General features: G+C 41.4%; 2 protein-coding genes across 2 annotated transcripts in view; one reads left to right on the top strand and one right to left on the bottom strand.

The window, feature by feature from the left end:
• nipal2 (NIPA like domain containing 2) overlaps positions 1 to 10,659 on the bottom strand; it is a 21,616-nt gene extending 10,957 nt beyond the window's left edge. Inside the window, exons 1-3 of the mRNA XM_019856307.1 lie at positions 10,449 to 10,659; positions 5,022 to 5,090; positions 2,466 to 2,634 (exon numbers count right to left, since the gene is read on the bottom strand). Coding sequence (XP_019711866.1) covers positions 2,466 to 2,634; positions 5,022 to 5,090; positions 10,449 to 10,538 — 328 coding nt within the window. The 5' untranslated portion in view covers positions 10,539 to 10,659. The remainder of the gene's footprint in view (positions 1 to 2,465; positions 2,635 to 5,021; positions 5,091 to 10,448) is intronic.
• Positions 10,660 to 19,028: 8,369 nt separating this feature from the next.
• kcns2 (potassium voltage-gated channel modifier subfamily S member 2) overlaps positions 19,029 to 19,607 on the top strand; it is a 2,805-nt gene continuing 2,226 nt past the window's right edge. The window contains exon 1 of the mRNA XM_019856208.1: positions 19,029 to 19,369. The gene's annotated coding sequence lies outside the window, so the exon portion shown is untranslated. The remainder of the gene's footprint in view (positions 19,370 to 19,607) is intronic.

Consider the following 19,607-nt stretch of genomic DNA (forward strand, 5'->3'; position numbering starts at 1 on the left):
CAGGGCACACAGAGACGAACAACCATCCACGCTCACACTCACACCTAGGGACAATTTAGAGTGTTCAATCAGCCTGCCATGCATATTTTTGGAATGTGGCAGGAAACCGGAGTACCCGGAGAAAACCCACGCAGGCCTGGGGAGAACATGCAAACTCCACACAGGGAGGAGGAGCTGGAATTGAACCCGGTACCTCTGCACTGTGAGGTCGACGCACTAACCACTGGATCACCAGGCCGCTTAGTTGCATAAGCAGTACAATATATTATTGAACAAATAAGATGCATCGAGGTAAAGCTAAAAGCGCATCAAAGGATTAACCGCACTTGCTTTGATTTCTCTTAGTGTCTTTTTGGCAACATTTATCCGAAAAGAAGGACCAGCCTTAACAACTGGAGAAGAAAATCCACGCAGGTACTGTGAAATAAGCCGGCTCACATTTCAAAGCAGCCATGTGTGACTCAGAGTTATCATATACTTGTTATCATAGTTGTGGCACAGATTTATGTGTTTTCATGCGTTCCTCTTAATAGAGGTTATCTTGTTTTTACATTTGTGTGACAGTTAAAAATGCTTCCGGGCTGCTTACCTAAAACATCCATCCATCCATCCATCCATCCATTTTCCGATCCGCTTTATCCTCACAAGGGCCGCGCGGGATGCTGGAGCCTATCCCAGCCATCTTTGGGCAGTAGGGCACACAGACGAACAACCATCCGCGCTCACACTCACACCTAGGGACAATTTACAGTGTTCAATTAGCCTGTCATGAATGTTTTTGGAATGTGGGAGGAAACCGGATTACCCGGAGAAAACCCACACAGGCACGGAGAGAACATGCAAACTCCACACAGGAAGGCCGGAGGCGGGATCGAACCCACCACCTCTGCACTGTGAGGTCGACGTGCTAATCACTTGACCACCAGGCTGCCCACCTAAAACATTGGTTATTTATTTCATGAAGTCTTTATGATGGCAACAGTTTTGACACTATTACAAATTATTACCATTTCCTTTTTTTTTTTTTGATAAAGTAAATGTGAACATCGACCCATGCATTCATTTTCTATGTCCTCATTAGAGTTGCAGGGGAGCCTATCTCAGCTGATTTTGACTGACTGGGCAAAAACAGTATAGACAAACAACCATACACCCTGACATTCACACTTCATTTAGGGTCTTCAATTAACCTCATGTGCAAGACTTTGGAATGTGGGATGAAGCTGGAGTACCCAAAGAAAACGCACAAGCAAACTTCACATAGGGAGGCCTGTACTGACATTCGACCTCGAACCTCAGGACTGTGAGGCTGATGTGTCAACCACGATTCCACTGTGCTGCCCAGTCCATATAATATACAAAATGTCATTGAATTTTGAAAATCAGCATTTTCAAGTACTGTACAGTCAAACCTCGGTTTTGAACGTCTCTGGTCTCGACCAAATCGGTTTTCGACCAAAAATTTAGAGTTTTTTATGCCTCGGATTATGACCGAAAATCGGTTCTCGACCAAACTGAGCGCACTTGACTTCGCCACTTGACTCCTCTCGCCTTCCTTACACGAGGAAGTGACGCTTTCTCGGGTAGACGAGGAAGTGACGCTTCCTCGTGTCGCGTTCCATTGTGGGCAGACGTGTTCAATAAAGATTTTTTTTTAAAGAGTGTGGTTTCGGTTTTCGAACAGCCTTCTGGAACGGATTATGGTCGAAAACCGAGGTATGACTGTATTCCAATGGCTGTTAATACAATGAATAGAGAGCATAGATCATCTTTTGTGTCTCCGCTCTAGCAAACATTTTTAATAAGCAGTTGTTTTTTTAATGACTTTTGACATCATCAAGGTAAGTGGTCTGAAGTTAAAGTTGCGCGCCTTCACTGCTACATGTCAGACAGCAATGAGCTCGACTGATTTCAGATAAGATAAGGAAACTTTTATTTGTCTCACAATGGAGAAATTCCCAATTTACAGCAGAAAAAATATGAAAGGGAGAAAGTAGAAGACAAAAAGTATATCAATAAATAGAAATTAAAAATATAAAATATCAATATAAGCATCTTAAACATGGGTGAGTGGGGGTGACTCCAGGTTTTCAGGACTGTCTCTTCAATTCAAGATGCCGTGAATTTCAGAGCAAGAAGTGGAGAAGGTCTCCAACTAAGATGCAGGAATAGTTATTATTATCACCACAGAGTAGAGAGAATATATACTCGTGAGCAATGTTGCCCTCGTTTAATATTTTGTTGCTTGAATAAACAATGGTTTGGTCTCTTCTGTCGTATGTGATGTTGCTGCATGCCAGTTGTGTTTCCAAATAAAAATGCCGTTACCATCCAAACGGATCCGTCATTGGAATGGTTTACAAGGCATACTGCATGATGAATGGCAATGGTAGAAGTTGAAACACAGCCTTTCGAGCTACCTTTGACAAAATGGAAAATGAGTGTGTAAGAAGGTCACGGTTTACCTATGACAGACACACATCCCAGTGGGGCTATGAGGGATGCTGGAGCAAAGCCGTAGGCCGCAAAATTCCCCAGTTCACCAACACCCATGAGAAGCAGACCGCACCACCACAGCACAGAGGTGTAGTAAGGCTTGGAGCCTCGCTGGGACAGACAGACGTGGGCATATTTCTGTTCGGAGGAGAGGGAAAATGGGTTTGCGGCAGCTCCAGATCCATGTAGTAAACACTTGTATCAAACACACTTGCACATCACACTGTTGGCAATAAATCACAGTGTACACTTTCAGGAATATGTCAGCACAGGGTTGCTGCGCAGCTGTTAATATTAACACAAAACTTTCAGCTGATTAGCATTTAATCAAAGAGGTGGCATGACACCAATTAAGCAAATCAATGAGTTGTGAAGCTCTTCAAGCCGAATAAGGACGCGTTCCTCAAGAAATCAGCTTACAGTGCCCAAACAATGGAAAACTGCATTTGCATAGCATTTTATATTTTTAATTGTTGTTTCGACCTCAGTTAGTTACACCTGTTGAAAAGATTTTTCAGTCACTTTACATCAATTTTAACTTCAACTTTATTTTGATAAGCTGGTCGGCAGACCTCTAAAATATTTATGGATTTGTAAATAAGGAGAGCCGAGGGCACTGCTGTAGATTGGCACTTGGGGTAGCCATCTCATACTCAACAAGGTGTTAAAAAAAAAAAAAGCTTGTGTCGCTTTAATATGTCAGTCACCAAAATGTATGCCTATATCAACATCTAAAAATATTGCTCCAATATTTTGGATTTGATGGGCGTGAGGGCCTCTATAGAGAGGAAAACGCCATCTGTATCAAAAATCTGTAATACTTGGGCCATCATTCAAATATTTTCAGAGGTTGTTGTATGAGCATAGTAGAGATGTCAACATACATGTTGGTGACAATTGATCGCAGTTTTCGGACAGGCGATGTTTAGTCTCCTACATTACGCATTAAAACTGTCGGGGCGCATCACAGTACGGCAAGTGAGGACAGACATATTACATTGGTGTTGGCAACTAAAAGGCCATTTGAACCCGTTTCATAAAAGAAACCATGGGAGCCACAAACCCTTTGGACATCTACAATGAAGGTTGATTTCCTTTTTTTTTTCCCCCTTTTAATTTCTGCTGCAGACACCTGTTGAACCGGGTGACCTATTAGAAGCGATATGTCAGCACATCCACCATATTTGAAGTGGCCATTGTATCCGCCATAAAATCGGCAAATAAAATTCATAAAATGGAGTTAGAATGACTTAATAGCAAAAGCAATGGTTTGGTATTAATCCGGTGAGTTCTTGCATGATGATAGATCTCCAAGGACCAAGTGAATGAGGCATCTTCACAATTAGCTTGACTTTACCACACCCAATTCAACTGCGGCATCAACATACCCAAGATGGCATCGATGTAGATGTATTGCAAATAACGTCTATGATAATATATGTCAGCGGTTGTCAGAAATGGTGCCATTCAAGAGTATTGACTAGAAGTGGCAGTGCTACGCAAATACTGTATATCCAAATGGTTGGAGCAAAGCAAGTGCTGTCTTTAGGGTATACTTGGAGATCAAAATTGCCCCCCATGCATTTCAAGGATGGGGTCTGGCGACGGGTCTGGTGATCAGGTATGCATTTGAGGCATTGAAGCGGATTCGAGGAAACAACAATTGCCAAAACAATACAGTTCAAATAAATATCGTAATCTTGATAATAAACTGAAATATCTATTTTCAGAGTACCTTTTTGTTCACCTATTCAAATTTTGCCAAGAACCAACTTCCAGACAATGTTTTTTTGGTCAGATCTGTTAGGGAGGGGCCAGCCAGGCAGCCTCCTGAGCCAGGGTGCTCTGCACTTCACACCTGATACTCGTCAGCTCATCACCCACCTGTAGCCAATCTGCTCCTTTGGACTGGTATAAGTTGGCTCCCAAACCAGTCCTCGGTGCAAGTTTGTGCCGTTACCACCTGTAGTGAGCTCTGTTAGCATCTCTTGAAGTTTTCGTTTCCTGTACAGACATTTCCTTGTGGACTCCTTGTGCTTCTTCCTGAACTTTTGAGAAAGTCCCTGTTTTTTCCCTGAGTGAGGGTTTCGCATCCTGTACAAGACTAATAAACAACGCCAAATGTTGGCTTGCACCATACCTGCCTGTTGTTGTGCAATTGGGGTCACATACAAACCTTAACAAGATCGTCATAATTAGTTAAATTATTTCTCCTTAACAATCAATAACTAAAATACCATTTATATGAAGGCCTCAATTATTTGTCCAGCATATTGCAAATACAAACAAGAGATTGTTACGTCTACTGTACCTATGACAGTGTTCAACTAAAGTCAAGCTATGATGGTTAAGGCTTCTTCTTGAAACGCCCTCGCTCGCACTTGTAACACATCAGTAGGCCACACGTTTGCTCCATAATTTTGTGGAACTCAGGCTACGCTGTCGGAGATTTGCACCAAACTGTTAAAACAAATTGAATTTTAGTCATTTCATGTGCCGGATAGCAGGATTGCGGAGCATCCTACCTGTATATTGAGGGAAATGCTGATGAGGACGTTCCCACATATGGAGATGATGATTCCTAGGAGATATTCCTGTGGAGACAAACCGTAAACAGCCAGGAGATTAGGTCACGCTCTACTAGTCACACAACAACTCCCACAATACTGAAACTCTTGCCGTGCCAGCTGTCACTTTTGTGGAAGTCACATAGAAGATTGTGAAAATCCTGTTCAAAAGCACGAGTGCTTGCATATGTGCCTCACTTGACAGTTGATACTTTGGGAATATCAAAGTCTCTCTTCCTTTACATTAATATGCAACAAACAGACGGGAAGCACTCACATGGAACAGTGCCATACATGCCTCTCTCAGAAGTTACTCACACATAAACAAGACACAGTATCACACACACCCACACACCAAAAAAAGGGTACAGTCAAAGTCCATTTCTGTCACACACACACACACAAAAGGGTACAGTCAAAGTCCATTTCTGTCCCTCAAGTTAAAATCTACACTAATGCACACTTGGGGCTAATTATTGAACTCAGAATTAACAGTTTAGCCAATATTACGCATGTTCAATTATTCTCTCTGTTCTACTTCCTTCACGCTCTCTTCTAGACATTCACCTTGACTTCATAATGTACGTTTGTTGACTTATTACCACACACCAAAAAAAGGGTACAGTCAAAGTCCATTTCTGTCCCTCAAGTTAAAATCTACACTAATACACACTGGGGGCTAATTATTGAACTCCGAATTAACAATTTAGCCAATATTACGCATGTTCAGTTATTCTCTCTATTCTACTTCCTTTGCGCTCTCTGCTAGACATTTACCTTGACTTCATAATGTACGTTTGTTGACTTATTAAACACATAAAGCAAGGATGAGCCACGCCAGAAGCAAACAGGATTATGACTTGTGTTTATGGCTTTGTCTAAAAGTGGGAAGATGTTTGATGATCATAGTGTATCAGTGGTATAACAGGATTTGCGAGAAGGAGGGGGTAGAATGCAGCTTGCCGGGTGGCTGGGTAGTGCGCTTCTAGGACTGAGTTTAGTTAAACAGTGTGTGTGTGTGTGTGTGTGTGTGTGTGTGTGTGTGTGTGTGTGTGTGTGTGTGTGTGTGTGTGTGCAGCATTGATTAAATTTGATAGTCTTACTTTGAAGCGACATTGTGTAGCATCTCACATCAACTCACATCTTAAAATCATTCTAATGGTCAGATGTATCAAAAGTACAGTATTCCCATTCACTACTCAAGTAGAAGTGTACTATAGACCTGAAGGTGAAGTTGAAACTCAACCTTTTGTAGAGTAACGTGTAAAATAAATGGTTTCAAAATTACTTTAAGTATAAAAGTAACAATAATGCAAAGGGGGTGAAAACACTTTACTTCCAGTTTTTGCATCGAACAATAATAAAACCTCAGATATGGCGAAAGTCCAATAGCAAGTCTCACACCCTCTCAACCCCCCCTGATAATAAAACCTTCATCTTACTGCAATTTGTTTTTGAAAACCATTAGCTGGCGGTAATTGGGTTCACATTGTTTGCAGCGGATTCCAATGGAGTTGCATTGGCATCCAACCATTTGGAAACATTCTTTCAGGTACAGCCAGGTACGGGATATATTTCTGCTCAAGAGGTACTACACAATTATGAACGTTTTAAGGGGGGTGTCAATAACACATTGATTTTTCACTGTTCGCAACAACGCTCAGTCTTTATGCGCAGGGGAACACTGTTGCTTTTCTTGAGATTCTTTCATTTCAGTCAGTAAAGATGCCCTTAGATGGGCAGGTGAACGGTTTGTATGTAGTCTGGAAATTTAAAATCAAATGCCCACCCGACCCGTTATTAATTTTGGCCATATACTCTAAATGCGGACGAATGCCAACACTTGCACAACAAGACCAAAATGTAATTGCCAAATCAAATCTCCCCCCCCCCCCACCCCCGCTAAGACACATTTAAAGCCAAGAGATATAAAAAGATGAAGGAAGCAAAATGGGCTTGGAAGCTAACGGTATGACCGAGTGCACGGATCCTCCTCCGCGGAAGGGCACAACATGGCCCTTTGTGTGCAACTCACAATAGCAATCTGTGCAAGTCAAGGATTAGGTGACCTCTGCATGAAGCCATCCACATCCTGTTTGGAGGTGCTGGGGAGCGACAGCAGAATTGACAATAATGAGGAAGGGCCATTTCATTTTCTTCACCTCCTATGCTGTTCAGGGTCACGGTGAACTCAAGTCTGGCTCAGCGGACGTCGGAAGAAAGGCAGAACATACCCTGGATTAGTCGCCAGTCAATCACAGGGCACATACTGACAACCATTTGACACTCACATTCGCACCGTCCATGTGTGGAAACTGAACCCACGTTGCCTGCATGGAAGTCAAGCGAGTGAACTGAAACATCGTCACTGAGGATTCAGTTTGGTAATTAATCTAGTCTGATGCTGATACGCCATGCCGATGGTTGGTATCTTCATTTTAAATTATTTAGGAATAAGCAGCACACTATTTACATTCCTCCACCTTGGCAAAAGTCCATATTGCAGCTGAAGAAAAGCATTACGCTGCCACCACTATACTAGTTGGATATTCATTTGTGTGTTTCACTTACAGTTGAATTGTGCATGCTATAGATCTTGTTATTATTATTATTACAATACATGATAAATTTTTGAATTTTACAGCAGCTGACTGGCTGTCATCCTTACCTGCCTCTTGCACCTTATAAACAGCGGTGTGCACATTTTCTGCAATGCACCGCAAATTATTTTAAGCATATCAACAAAATGTTTGAAACATTGCATCGACCTTGATGTACTCACTTATGGGCTCGTCATTTTGAGGTGTTTTCAGAGTGTGGAATTGCGAGAATGTGACGTGTTTATTTACTAAGAAAACACACAGTTTGAAAAATTAAGTCACAACAAATTCCTTACCACAATTTCATTCCATGTAAAAGAAGTTGATCTACACTTCCTCTGATAACCGCTGCACATTTTGCATCCCAACCTTTGTGTACAGCGGCTCAAATCAGTAAATCCATCGCTCCCTGCATTCTGTCAGTGACACAGTTCAACGTGGCACTGTGCGAGCAGGCAATCTGCTACTGTTGGTTTGCTTCACTTCCGTTCTGCGACTGAGAATGATTTAGAACATGGCGTTCACCTTACAATTATTCATTATTCTGTTTGAAGCACACGCACTGTATCCTTGATTTAAAAACGTTTGTTTTAGCTTCCCTTTAAAGCACTTTTCCTCAGAACTCAATGAAATGCTCCTCCTGCTGTCAAACCAACATCACAATTAGCTTTCACAAAGGTTGAATGAAAGGCAACCAGTTATAGTGTAAATCCTTTGGGAACATACATTTGACCCGTTGATTTAAAAAGATTTTTTTTTTCTATTTTTTGGCTTAGTCATTGTTGGTGTAACAGTTCACTGGCCTGACTTCCATACAGGTAGCACGGGTTCAATTCCCCCTCAGTGGCAGTGTGAATGTGAGTCTGAAAGGTTTTCTGTTTGTACACGTGCCCATTGACTGACTGGCGACTAGTCCGGGGCATAGTTTGTTTTTTGCTCTAAGCCATCTGGGATGGGCTCCAGCTCTCTATGACCGTGAAGAGGATAAGCGGTACAGAAAATGGATGGCTATTTTTGTCGATGCCCTACAGGAATACATCATCTGTTGTTCAGTGAAGCGGTGAACAGCAATAACACTAAGCACCATTACCCTCATTATCGAGATACGTTAATGCGACTCGACTAATGAAACCAACTGGATAAGCTCTTTGACTGGGGTGCGTTGCACTTAATTTCATGCACGCGACTGCAAACCGGTCTAACTCCAGATGCTAGCTGAGGTGGTAAGACAGAATGATATTGTTAAGATGTTCACTGGCATAGTGGGTAGCTTGGGACAAAGGAGGCTGGGACCATTATCCAGCTCTTCAGGGTTCTTACAGTAGATCCATTCTCTAACGCCCACCCGTGAGTCATTACTCACTATTTGTGCCTCTCTTGCCTCCTCTGTTACTCTCCTCTCTGCCACCCCAAAATGTCACACACGACAAGACAGAGGAACACACAATTAGACGAGAAGATAAGCACGAGAAGAATGTGAACATAAAGGTGGGAAGACAGACGACTGACAAAACAATGACACGCATGTACCAACTGTTAAAGGCATCAACTATCTGTATTCGGACAGTAAGTTACGGAGTAAAGTCTAAAGAGAGGGACATTCTATACAACAGTGTAGCCGTGATCACTTTAGAAAATAGTGACAGAAGTCAGGATTAATATATCTTTGTGCTGGCTGGCTTCCAATATTCATTCCATAAAAAGCTTTAGAGACAACACTGAGCATTCTGGAGAGATTAATTTATTTTACGAGCATAAGTGCTCCATATGGCTTGCAGTGAGGCGACATCTTGAAAAATGAAAAAAGATCCCCTAACTTTCCTTTTACCTCTACGGTAGGCCTAATTTGAAACAGAGGTCATTGGATCATTGTCACTACACTCATCAATTTACAACCACTGTAGACACAGTAGGTATAAAAAAACAAACAAAAAAATTATATAAACACCTCTTAAAAAGGCCGTCTTTTCCTATGAAAATATTAGACCAAGATGAATCATTCATGTCCCTGTTTCATCCAATATTTTGGAGAGAGGGAGAATAAAAGCAAGAACACAGAGCAAAAGCCACCAGCCTGGCTAAATCTTGTAGAAACATGCATCAAGTCTCCTAAAAGCAGGAGGGCAAATGTTCTATGGTCTGATGAAACCAAGGCTGAACCTTTGGACTATAATTTGCCAAAATACGTTTGGTGCGAAAACAATGCACATGACCAAAAGAACACCGTCTTCACAAAGGAGCTTTGTTATCGCAATATCGAGTTTTGGCCTGTTATTTCTCTATGTGGAAGTGTCGGAATTAACAGCATCAAACATCAGTCGCTTTTCGGCACAACACCGCCAGGCTTAATTAAGAGGACATGCTGCACCTTTCAGCATGATGACGACCCAAAAGCCTTAAATCAGCAAAGGAATTTACAAGAAAAATATGAAAGGTGTCAAATGCCCATCCGCAGCACAAATTAGAATCAAATTGGAAATCTATGGTGCTGTGCACACAGGAGAATATTTTGCAGTAACTAAAAACGAGAGCGACCAAAAACTAAGTCAAGTGTGCCATGCTGATCGACTCTCATCCCAAGCACTGAAATATGCTGGTTAGATAAACATCCACAAAAATGTGTTCTTCGCACTTTTCTTTTTCGACATCAAAACCCTCGACACACCTGTTTCGTGTGTTCGCTGACTACTGTATTACTCCACGGGTTAATGCATAAGTATAATGTTCATTGTTATCTTTTTGTAAATCATGGTTAATGTTTTACATAAAGCAACATTTACGGTACCTGAAGTGGATTTTCCATTACTTCAGCCCGGTGAGCCAGAGCGATACTCAAATTAAGAGCGTCCCACGAAACACTTAAATTTGCCATCATATTGTACAACAGTTTAGATATTTTTGTCTTGCACAGTTTTCCTCTCTACATTTTTGGCCGCCCCTTTTCAGCCCGTTCCATGCCGTGCATCCTCTGCCCACGCCGCAGCGCAACACTACAAGGGACACATTTATTCAAACTTAACTTTTTGTTGACACATCTGATTGCTTTGCGGCCGTAGGAAATATGAACACCTTCACCAACTGGCGCTAATTACCATACATTTTGAGCGGAGAATACATTTAGAGAGAATAAAGTATTTAAACGCTAGTGCCATCATGACGAGGCACAGTAATTTGGTTACAAGTCCCACGTTTCTATGATGCGCACAAATACGGGTGTCATTGAACGCAACATATTCTAAAATATGCTTTTCAGAATTGATGCATTTGTTAATCCTTTTAGACAATTCGCATATAAGAGTGAGAAAACAGACGCTGGAGCTCGTGAATTACATCATTTATTGACATGAGACATATATACATTTTATTAAAATCAGATCATTATCTTAAAGTTCAAAGCGTTTACTATTGTTTACATTAAAAAAATAAATTTAACAATAATAATAAATATTGTAATACGGTTAATTGAACCTTATTACAATATTTTTTATTTGTTATTGGATGAAGTTGGAGATCAGGTGCATGTGTTCTGGCATAGCAAAATGTTTAAAAGTTTGGAAAAATAAAAAAATAAATCAAAATGGTTGTTCATATTTACAGTTCATAGTTCATAATTACAGTAAGATACTGTATGTTGCCACCTCGTGGGCACCTCCAGGATGGCAAAGTGATGTGAGGGACCGTTTGTCACGTTTACAAAGGTAGACTATAAACTGTCTCTGAAGGGGACATATGAAATATGATTTGGGTTTGTGTTTGACCAGTGGGTCTCAAACGTTTCACACCCAGATACCACCTCAAAAAATAGTGACTCTTCAAGTACCACCAAAATGGCAAACATTAAAAAATAGGAGCGGCCGAATTGGTCATCAAAAATGAGGCAGAGATTTTATTCCTCGATATTTTAAATATTTAATTTTAAGCCACTTTTGTATGGTCTGTAATTGATTGGTTTTGAATTGAAATCTGCCAGTTGGCAAACTGGCAGATTTCAATTCAACGGCGTTCGACTGGTTAGCACGTCCGCCTTACAGTACAGAGGTCGTAGGTTTGAATCCTGGCTCCAGCTTTCCTGGGTGTAGTTCAGATGTCCTCCCCATGCTTGCATGGGTTTTCTCTGGTTTCCTCCCACATTCCAAAAACAGGCATGGTAGATTGATTGAATGCTCTAAAATTTCCCCAGGTGTGAATGTTTGTTTTTTCATTGTGTGCCTTGCGATTGGCTGGCAACTAGTTCAGACTGTACCCAACCTACTGCACAGAGTCACCTGGTATAGACTCCAACACACTCGCGATCCTCATGAGGATAAGCAAATCAAGAAATGGTTGAATGGATGAAATCCTCTAATGGTTTGGCGTGATTTCCCCCCACGCTGTGTAGTGTTTTCATGAACACATTAGTGTTACTTTAAACACTCAATTGTGTCATTATCCCTGCACAGTCAACACTACATTTTGTTGCTGTGACACACTTGAGTAAACGTTACTTTAACACCAGGCAATGTGGATGCATATAGACAACTTTGCCCGTGTTAAAATGAACACCCATCGGTGTTGGATTAACATCAGCAGATTTGCAGAGCAGTCCCTGATACAAGTCACTGGAAGTTCAATATGGCACCTCATGGGAACTAACTCTGAGGATCTGCCCAAAAATAAATACATAAATAAAATGCTGCTCCACATGAAGATGGGCAAGGCGATTAGAAAAATGCAAATAAAATAAATGAAATATGAATTAGGGTACAGTTTTCACATTTTCACTTAAGGGCTTGCTAAGGGTTGTTGCCAGTGGTTTAGATTTATTTTGAGGGAAAATCAAACTCTATGCTGACCTTTAAATTGTAGCAAAGCGTCATTCCTTCACTGTTGTCCCATGAAAACCTTTCATAAAATATATTTACACTTGTGAGCAACAAATAACTTTGGGTTTTATCTCGTTCGCGAGTGTGTCTGTACATTTGGCTGGATCTTTCCAGCTCTTGTCCAAATGCAGGTTGGATATGGTTTTCAGGTACCAAAATGTAATTAGATTGGTGTGTTTACATACAGTAAATGTCCGAGAGCATAATTGACATTTTCAGCAATGCTTTGAAAACATTTTACTTCTTTTTGATACATAACAAATATACCTGTACATTTATAGTATAAAGGAAATGAGGGAAATGCTAAACACATTTGGTTTAATTGTGATGCATTTCCAATGTTTCTGACAAGACTCCAAACAGCCACCTGATATCTTTGAACGGGCTTCTCATGCTCCCGTCAACAGTCAACAGGTGTGTCTGAATCCTCAATGGTCCTTCCCCTTTTGGGAAGCTCATCTGTACCTGAAAAGTAGAAAGAGCAAGGCTCGTCTCGACAAATGTTGCACATGAAGCCAAGACATGTCTTCTCCGTATGGGTCCAGGTGCAGATCTGCTTGCTGGTGGTCAAAGAGATAGAATGAGAAAATATGGAGGAGTGCCCTTTCATATCAACTAACTGAGTGATGCTGCTTTATTTCTGTGAGGAACATTTGTTTTCTGCTGTTAGCCATGCCGGTATTATGGCAGATTTATCTTTTCATATTAACAATAACAGCTCCCAGAGGCTTGCAACCAGAGCATGCGTTACATACATTACTATGATCAGAGCTACAGTATACCTGTAGATGCAGACTATATTTTGCTCCCGCAACGTGCACTTATGATACTCGCTACCCTGTGAAGTCAATGTGAATCGGTGGCACGTCTCAACGTGCACTTATGACACTCTACCCTGTGAAGTCAATGTGAATCGGTGGCACGTCATATTTTTATTTCTTTTCACAAAATGTATTCTTTGTGCTCTGTTTTGAGTCTGCCAGCTCGCTTTACTCCAGTAACGACAGCCATTTGACGGGATTGCTGCGGCGTGAAAGGGAAATGGGACAATAGAGGAAAACATACTTTATTTGAATTGACAAACTTTACATGACTGAACCACTTCCCCTTTTGAATGACAATGTCGTAAAATTTCTCAAGACACTGCAGGTTTCTAAACATGTGCTGATGGACAATCAGCGTGAGCTTTAAATGGCAGATTATCTCATGCATTTGGTCGGTGCCATTTTGCCCTGTGGCTATGGAGAGAGCTTCACATCACACCAAATGAGGAGTGCAAAATATCGCTGTTCATTGACCTTCCTGATTGAGAACAATGTCAGAGGGTAAACATGAGGAAAAGCCGAGTGGGGAACAACAGATGCGGCAGCGATCAAAAGGTAGTGATAACAGAGGCTGAATACTGTGTTCGTTGAAAAAAAGCAAGCCAAGGAAGGAGTGAGGTTTTTGTTGAGAAAAAGCTCAGGAGCAGCAAATGTAGTCGACATAAAAAGACTCCTACGCACTCTTTGTCGAGCCTACGCCTCTGATTTTGAAGGAGTGGAAAACTTCATTTTCTTTCTTCCTCTTGGTCTCATCCTCAACTGACATCTTTATCTCCTAATCTTTCCCTACACCATCCTTTTATACTATACTGCTCCAATGTGTTCAGGACACTGTGAAAGGCACACAATACATGGATGATTGTTTTCTCTTCACGTGTGTTATGTAAATGAAAACATTGTTAATAAACCCGATTTCAATAACCAACCTTCAAAATCACCCGAACACGCATATACTGTATGAAGGAGTTAAAAATGTAATAACACGTTTTATTTTATGCACCGACAGGATTAAAAGAACAATAGAAAATGACACAGTGAATAAGAAAATACAGCAACGCAGAATGAAACACAAAAGCTGGGGGGGAGGAGTAGGAGTGATCAGACTTCAATCACAGTAATCATTATTGATTGAAGAAAAAGTGGACTGAAAACTAGAATCCGATGGTAATATGAATGCCCTACACTGGTCTGACCCACATTTAAGTATATGATTGCAACTCAATGGTGGATGAGGCACAATTCATGTATAATCACGAAAAAATTTAATCCTTTGTAATGATGTTACTATGCTCATCACAAACCCCCTCCGGCATTGAAAAACAAGTGATTGATAGAGAGTGAGAGTTGTGATGTCATGGAGCAACCAGTCCAGTTCAGGGCAGGCTTTGGCAGTTTGACAATCAGATGGAGTCACTTTATTAGCCCTTATATGAATGCAGTGGAACCTTGATTTAATGGATTTTGGACTTAACAGACAGAAAATAGTGTCCAGTTCACTCCAAAAGCCCCTTTTTACAGTCACTGTCAAAATCTGTCATCTCCAGAATAGAGTGCTGGCATTTACTGGGACTATGGTGCAATCAACAGAATAACATGTTTCCATTTTGTCCCACTGCTGTTTTATATATATATATATATATATATATATATCATAATCCGAGGCGTAAAAATCTTGAATTTTTCTGGTCGAAATCCGATTTGGTTAATAACAGACATTCGAAAACCGAGGTTTGACTGTATAGTAATTCAACAATACTTCCTGTGACATCTATTGTGGTACTCTTTGTGTGCCGCCAGGAGATGCACAATACAGACATCCCCAATTATATATATATATCCCACACAGACTAGATCGGCTAATAAATGTGTTTACGTGGTGGCCATGATGGCAGGGTAAATATATCCGTCAAAGGCAATGGAAAGCATGGACATTAGCTTAGCATCATGAAGGGCGAATCTACCTGTTCATATCTATGGCTGTTGCTGATTTGGGACCAGGCTATCCTGATTTTTGTAGAGTATACAATTGATAATTTTTTTGTTGTTAGTTTTGTTTTCAAGCCTTTCTCTATGGCGTCCAATCATAACAGAGGTGAAAACAAGGAAGCGCACTAAAGTCACGGTTCATGAATGCAACCATATCTCTCCCAGCACCAGTTAGGTCAGTTTGAATAAACCTGAAAACATTTCAAACAGTTTCAAGCTTTTTTTTAATATGAATTTGCAATGAGTTTATCTTCTACTCTGCGTTTTCTATGCAATGAAAAAAGTACAGTTATTTTGTACTGCATCAGGCGTTTCTAGGCTGCAAAAATGTACTTCAATTTTAAAAGAATACATAATCGACTTTATTGGACCACCCCTCCAGCCTTTTAATGGGTTAAATCAAGGTTCCAATGCAGTAAAAGACTCCCGCAAGAGGTTATTGTTGGAACACATCACATTTTATTCTAAATTTAATTGACCGATCATACTATATATCAAACTGCCACAACACATTATAAAGGCCGGCAAGCGAAGACAATCCAATAAAAATTCGAGCCTTCAATATTTCAAGCCAAATGTTGTCCATGCCCAGAGTTCATAAGCAATGACAACTGAGATTCCCCAAACTGACAATGTTCTGAGTTAAGGCAAACTCCCATCTAATCCAACTTTATTTATGTCGCACTTTAAAAAAACAACACAGTCAACCAAATGGCTGTATGTTGATCGAAAAAAAAGGCACAAAGACACAACAAACAAGAAAAAGCCACAGAAGACTACAGTAAGCCTAAAAATAGTCCAAAAAGTCAACTCACAAACTGAGTTAAATAGCAATGAGAATGAATGAGTTTTTAGCAACAACTTCAAAAGTGAATTGGCAAGTCCGATCTTCAGAGGGAGACCGTCTTTGCGCAGCTACTGAAAAGTCCCGATTACCTTTCAGCAGTTTGTTTTTGGAACCACAAGAAGAGCCAGATCCGCCGACCTCGGTTTGATTTTCAGAGGGAGACCATCTTTGCGCAGCTACTGAAAAGTCCCAATTACCTTTCAGCACTTTTTTTTTGTTTTTCGAACCACAAGAAGAGCCAGATCCGCCGACCTCGGTTAACGAGATGGGGAGTATGGCACCAGCAAATTACACAGACACTGAGGGGCCAAACTATGAAGACATTTAAACGCAGCCACAAGAATTTTAGAATCAATACGAAGGTGCACAGTGAGCCAGTCGAGGGGCCGGAAGTTGAGAATTATCTGGTCAAATTTACTTGATCTAGTTAGAAGGCGAACTAATAGACAATTTGAAGTCGTGAAAGTGACGTTTTGCTGTGTAAGGTGTACAGTCCATTACATTCATCTAAACGAGTGATAAAAGCAGGTATTAAATGGTGTTTCTCATGTGTATGCAGAACCGCGATGTTCAGAAAGGGTGACGTTTATGACTGTTGACTGAGGTGTACATCAAGTTCACGACAAGGCATATTATTTATGTTTTGGGTTGATGGAATTCATATTATTTGGAGAGAAATTCTCGAATACCAATAAAATATTTTCAATATCACAATTAATACATTCATTTAGTTCTTTGTTTTTAAAGTCAATTTATTCTTTATTTGATTCAGGAAACTTCAATGACCTAATCACTATCGAGGGTATGCCTCCTCACTAAAGATGTGTATTATGCTTTGAATTGTTTTATATTTACTGGGGAAGATGATTGGAAACCTGCCAAGAGAGTTTATTCAAACTGAGCAGATCGATACAAATTAGGTCAGAACAAATGAATCTAAAACCGGCCCTAAGATTGGTATGTGATCCAAATCTGACATGACAATCTGTACATGTTTGAGGCAAAATAATAAGACCGTGCACTTTCCACTGTGTGCTGTCAGAACTTGGGTTAAGAGGGAAAACCCAATTAAAAAATCTCGGCCGGCTATCACTTAGGAGTCAAATCCTAAATGTTGTGACCTTTTAACAGCATCCAGGAATGTAGCAGTAAAGAGATGTTGGTGCCGACATGGGATTAGGTTGCATCGCCAAGCATAGCGATGAAATATACAGTCGTGAACATATAAGCAGCGCCGTATAGAACATGAGGTAAACACTGTGCAAGGATGATGATACCCAAACAAGCAAGAAGAAACATTCCCACACAAGCGGCGAAGAATCCCATGAGCGAAGGGGATTCATAGAGAAAATCTGATATGCTTCGACATTGTAGTTGTGCGTGGTTTCGAGGCTATCGTTGAGCTTGCAAATACCTCCAAACTGTGAGTGAGAGGATAAGGTTATTCTCTTGAGGCTCGCAATAGCATAATAACACCATGTTGTGTAAGTTCTGCCAGTGGTAGATATTCAAGCTCCTTCTAACAGAGGACTCTGCCAGATGTTCCAAGCAGACCCACACAATACATCCGCCAGGCCAGACCGCCATCTTCCCTCACCATTGGCACAAACACACCCCAGCCTCGCTTCACTTGACAGTCCAAGGCATGCGGCTGCAAGTCCGAGCACATCACAACGTTCACCATCTACCTGCGCCCAAGAGTTTCCTGCTGCCAGGTGCACTTGGGACACCATGACGTTTGAGGATGATATTCCACATGAGGGCGCTGGTGATGTTCCCGGTCTCACTGTGCTATGCCTACATGAGTGTTGAATTCTCCCAGCAGGGCGAGAGAAATGCCCCGCAGGAGCACTCAGTAGCACCCACCCCAAGGACTCGCAAAAGGGAGGGCCTTCTGAGCTAATGTTTGGAGAATAGGCACAAACAACAGTCAGGGCCCGTATCCTCACCTCAAGGCAGAGGGAGGTTAGCATCTAGTCTACTTGGGTGAACCCCAGTGTACAAGCACCGAGCCCGCTGTTGCCTAATTTGGGTAGAAATCAACACATCTGAAGCAACAAGAAACACCCGTAGCACTTGTTGAGTGGGTGAACTCAAGCCGATCTCAGCTGACTTTGGACGAGAAGCACAATGCACGCCAGACTTGTCGCCTGCCAGTCACAAGACCAACAACAAACTTTTTTTTTTTGTTATACACGACCAAAATTATAAATGCAACACTTTTGTTTTAACTACCATTTTATTGAGCTGAACTTGAAGATCCACACCTTTTTTCTATGTACAGTACATAAAAAGGCATAGTTCCCTCTAATACTGGAAACAACCCTGTGTTGGTGTGCGCTTCACCTTTGCAAAAATAATCCGAATACCTCATAAGTGTGGCATAGATGCCGATGAGTTATGAATTAATTTACAAGCTTGGGAATGAATTAAATCCGTAAGTCAAGGCACCACTGTAATTGTTGTCATAAATGCACGAAAAGCGGGCTGTACGTTTTAAACCCAGTTCCATCGACTGTGCTCATTGCACGTGACAAACGGGGTCGTCTGCTCTGCCTGCGCGCTTTTATTATTTTTCGACAATGCTCTTATATATTTACTGACACCTGTTTGCCCAATGTCTATATGCGTGCTACCGGGTCAGTGGTGACTCCTCTTAAAAGAACTGTCGTCCTCTCATCACCCTGATTTTTAAAAGTGGAGGGAGGTGGGTGGTGCAGTGGTAGAGCTACGTGTTGCTGCGCAGCAACAGATAGAAGAGAGATGTTAGAGAGAGAGAGAGAGAGAGAGAGAGAGAGAGAGAGAGAGAGAGCGAGAGAGAGGGGGGAGGAATAGAGCGAGCCAGCGAGAGGAATCCCCCTGTTCAAACAAAAGCAGTTGTCAGGGCGTGTGTCTGCCTGGCGGCTCTCTCAGCTCAGACTTATCCGTGGCTGTGATGCTGTAAACACAGCGGACTATATTCTTGCATATTTGAGAAAGGAGTGTCAATTATTTTTGTATGGCTGCTTTTTCACATTCGGCATCACTCCAATTGGAGGAGTTCATCCCAATCAACGTGATTGAAACGCGCTTGCAGTTTTCCAGGAAATACATGTTCATTTGTCCATTCTAGTGGGGACAACTTGGCCACAAATTGCCAAGATGCTATCAATGGAATCATCTGCGGGGATTTGGTGACGCGTTTGCAGTAAGTTCTTTGTTTGCATGTTTGCTCGCTAATTCATGTGAATACGTCTGAGGGGAACACGTGGATGTGCCGTAAAAAGACGCCGTGGTGATTAAAAAGCACAAGTGTGGAAATAGTTCGCTTCCATCAATGTTTCAATAGAGCCCTTTTTCTTTCATTTTTCTTTGTGTGTGTGTGTGTGTGTGTGTGTGTGTGTGTGTGTGTGTGTGTGTGTGTGTGTGTGTGTGTGTGTGTGTGT

Source organism: Hippocampus comes, unplaced genomic scaffold, assembly GCF_001891065.2.
Source record: "Hippocampus comes isolate QL1 unplaced genomic scaffold, H_comes_QL1_v1.1 scaffold327, whole genome shotgun sequence".
NCBI classification, from domain to species: domain Eukaryota; kingdom Metazoa; phylum Chordata; class Actinopteri; order Syngnathiformes; family Syngnathidae; genus Hippocampus; species Hippocampus comes.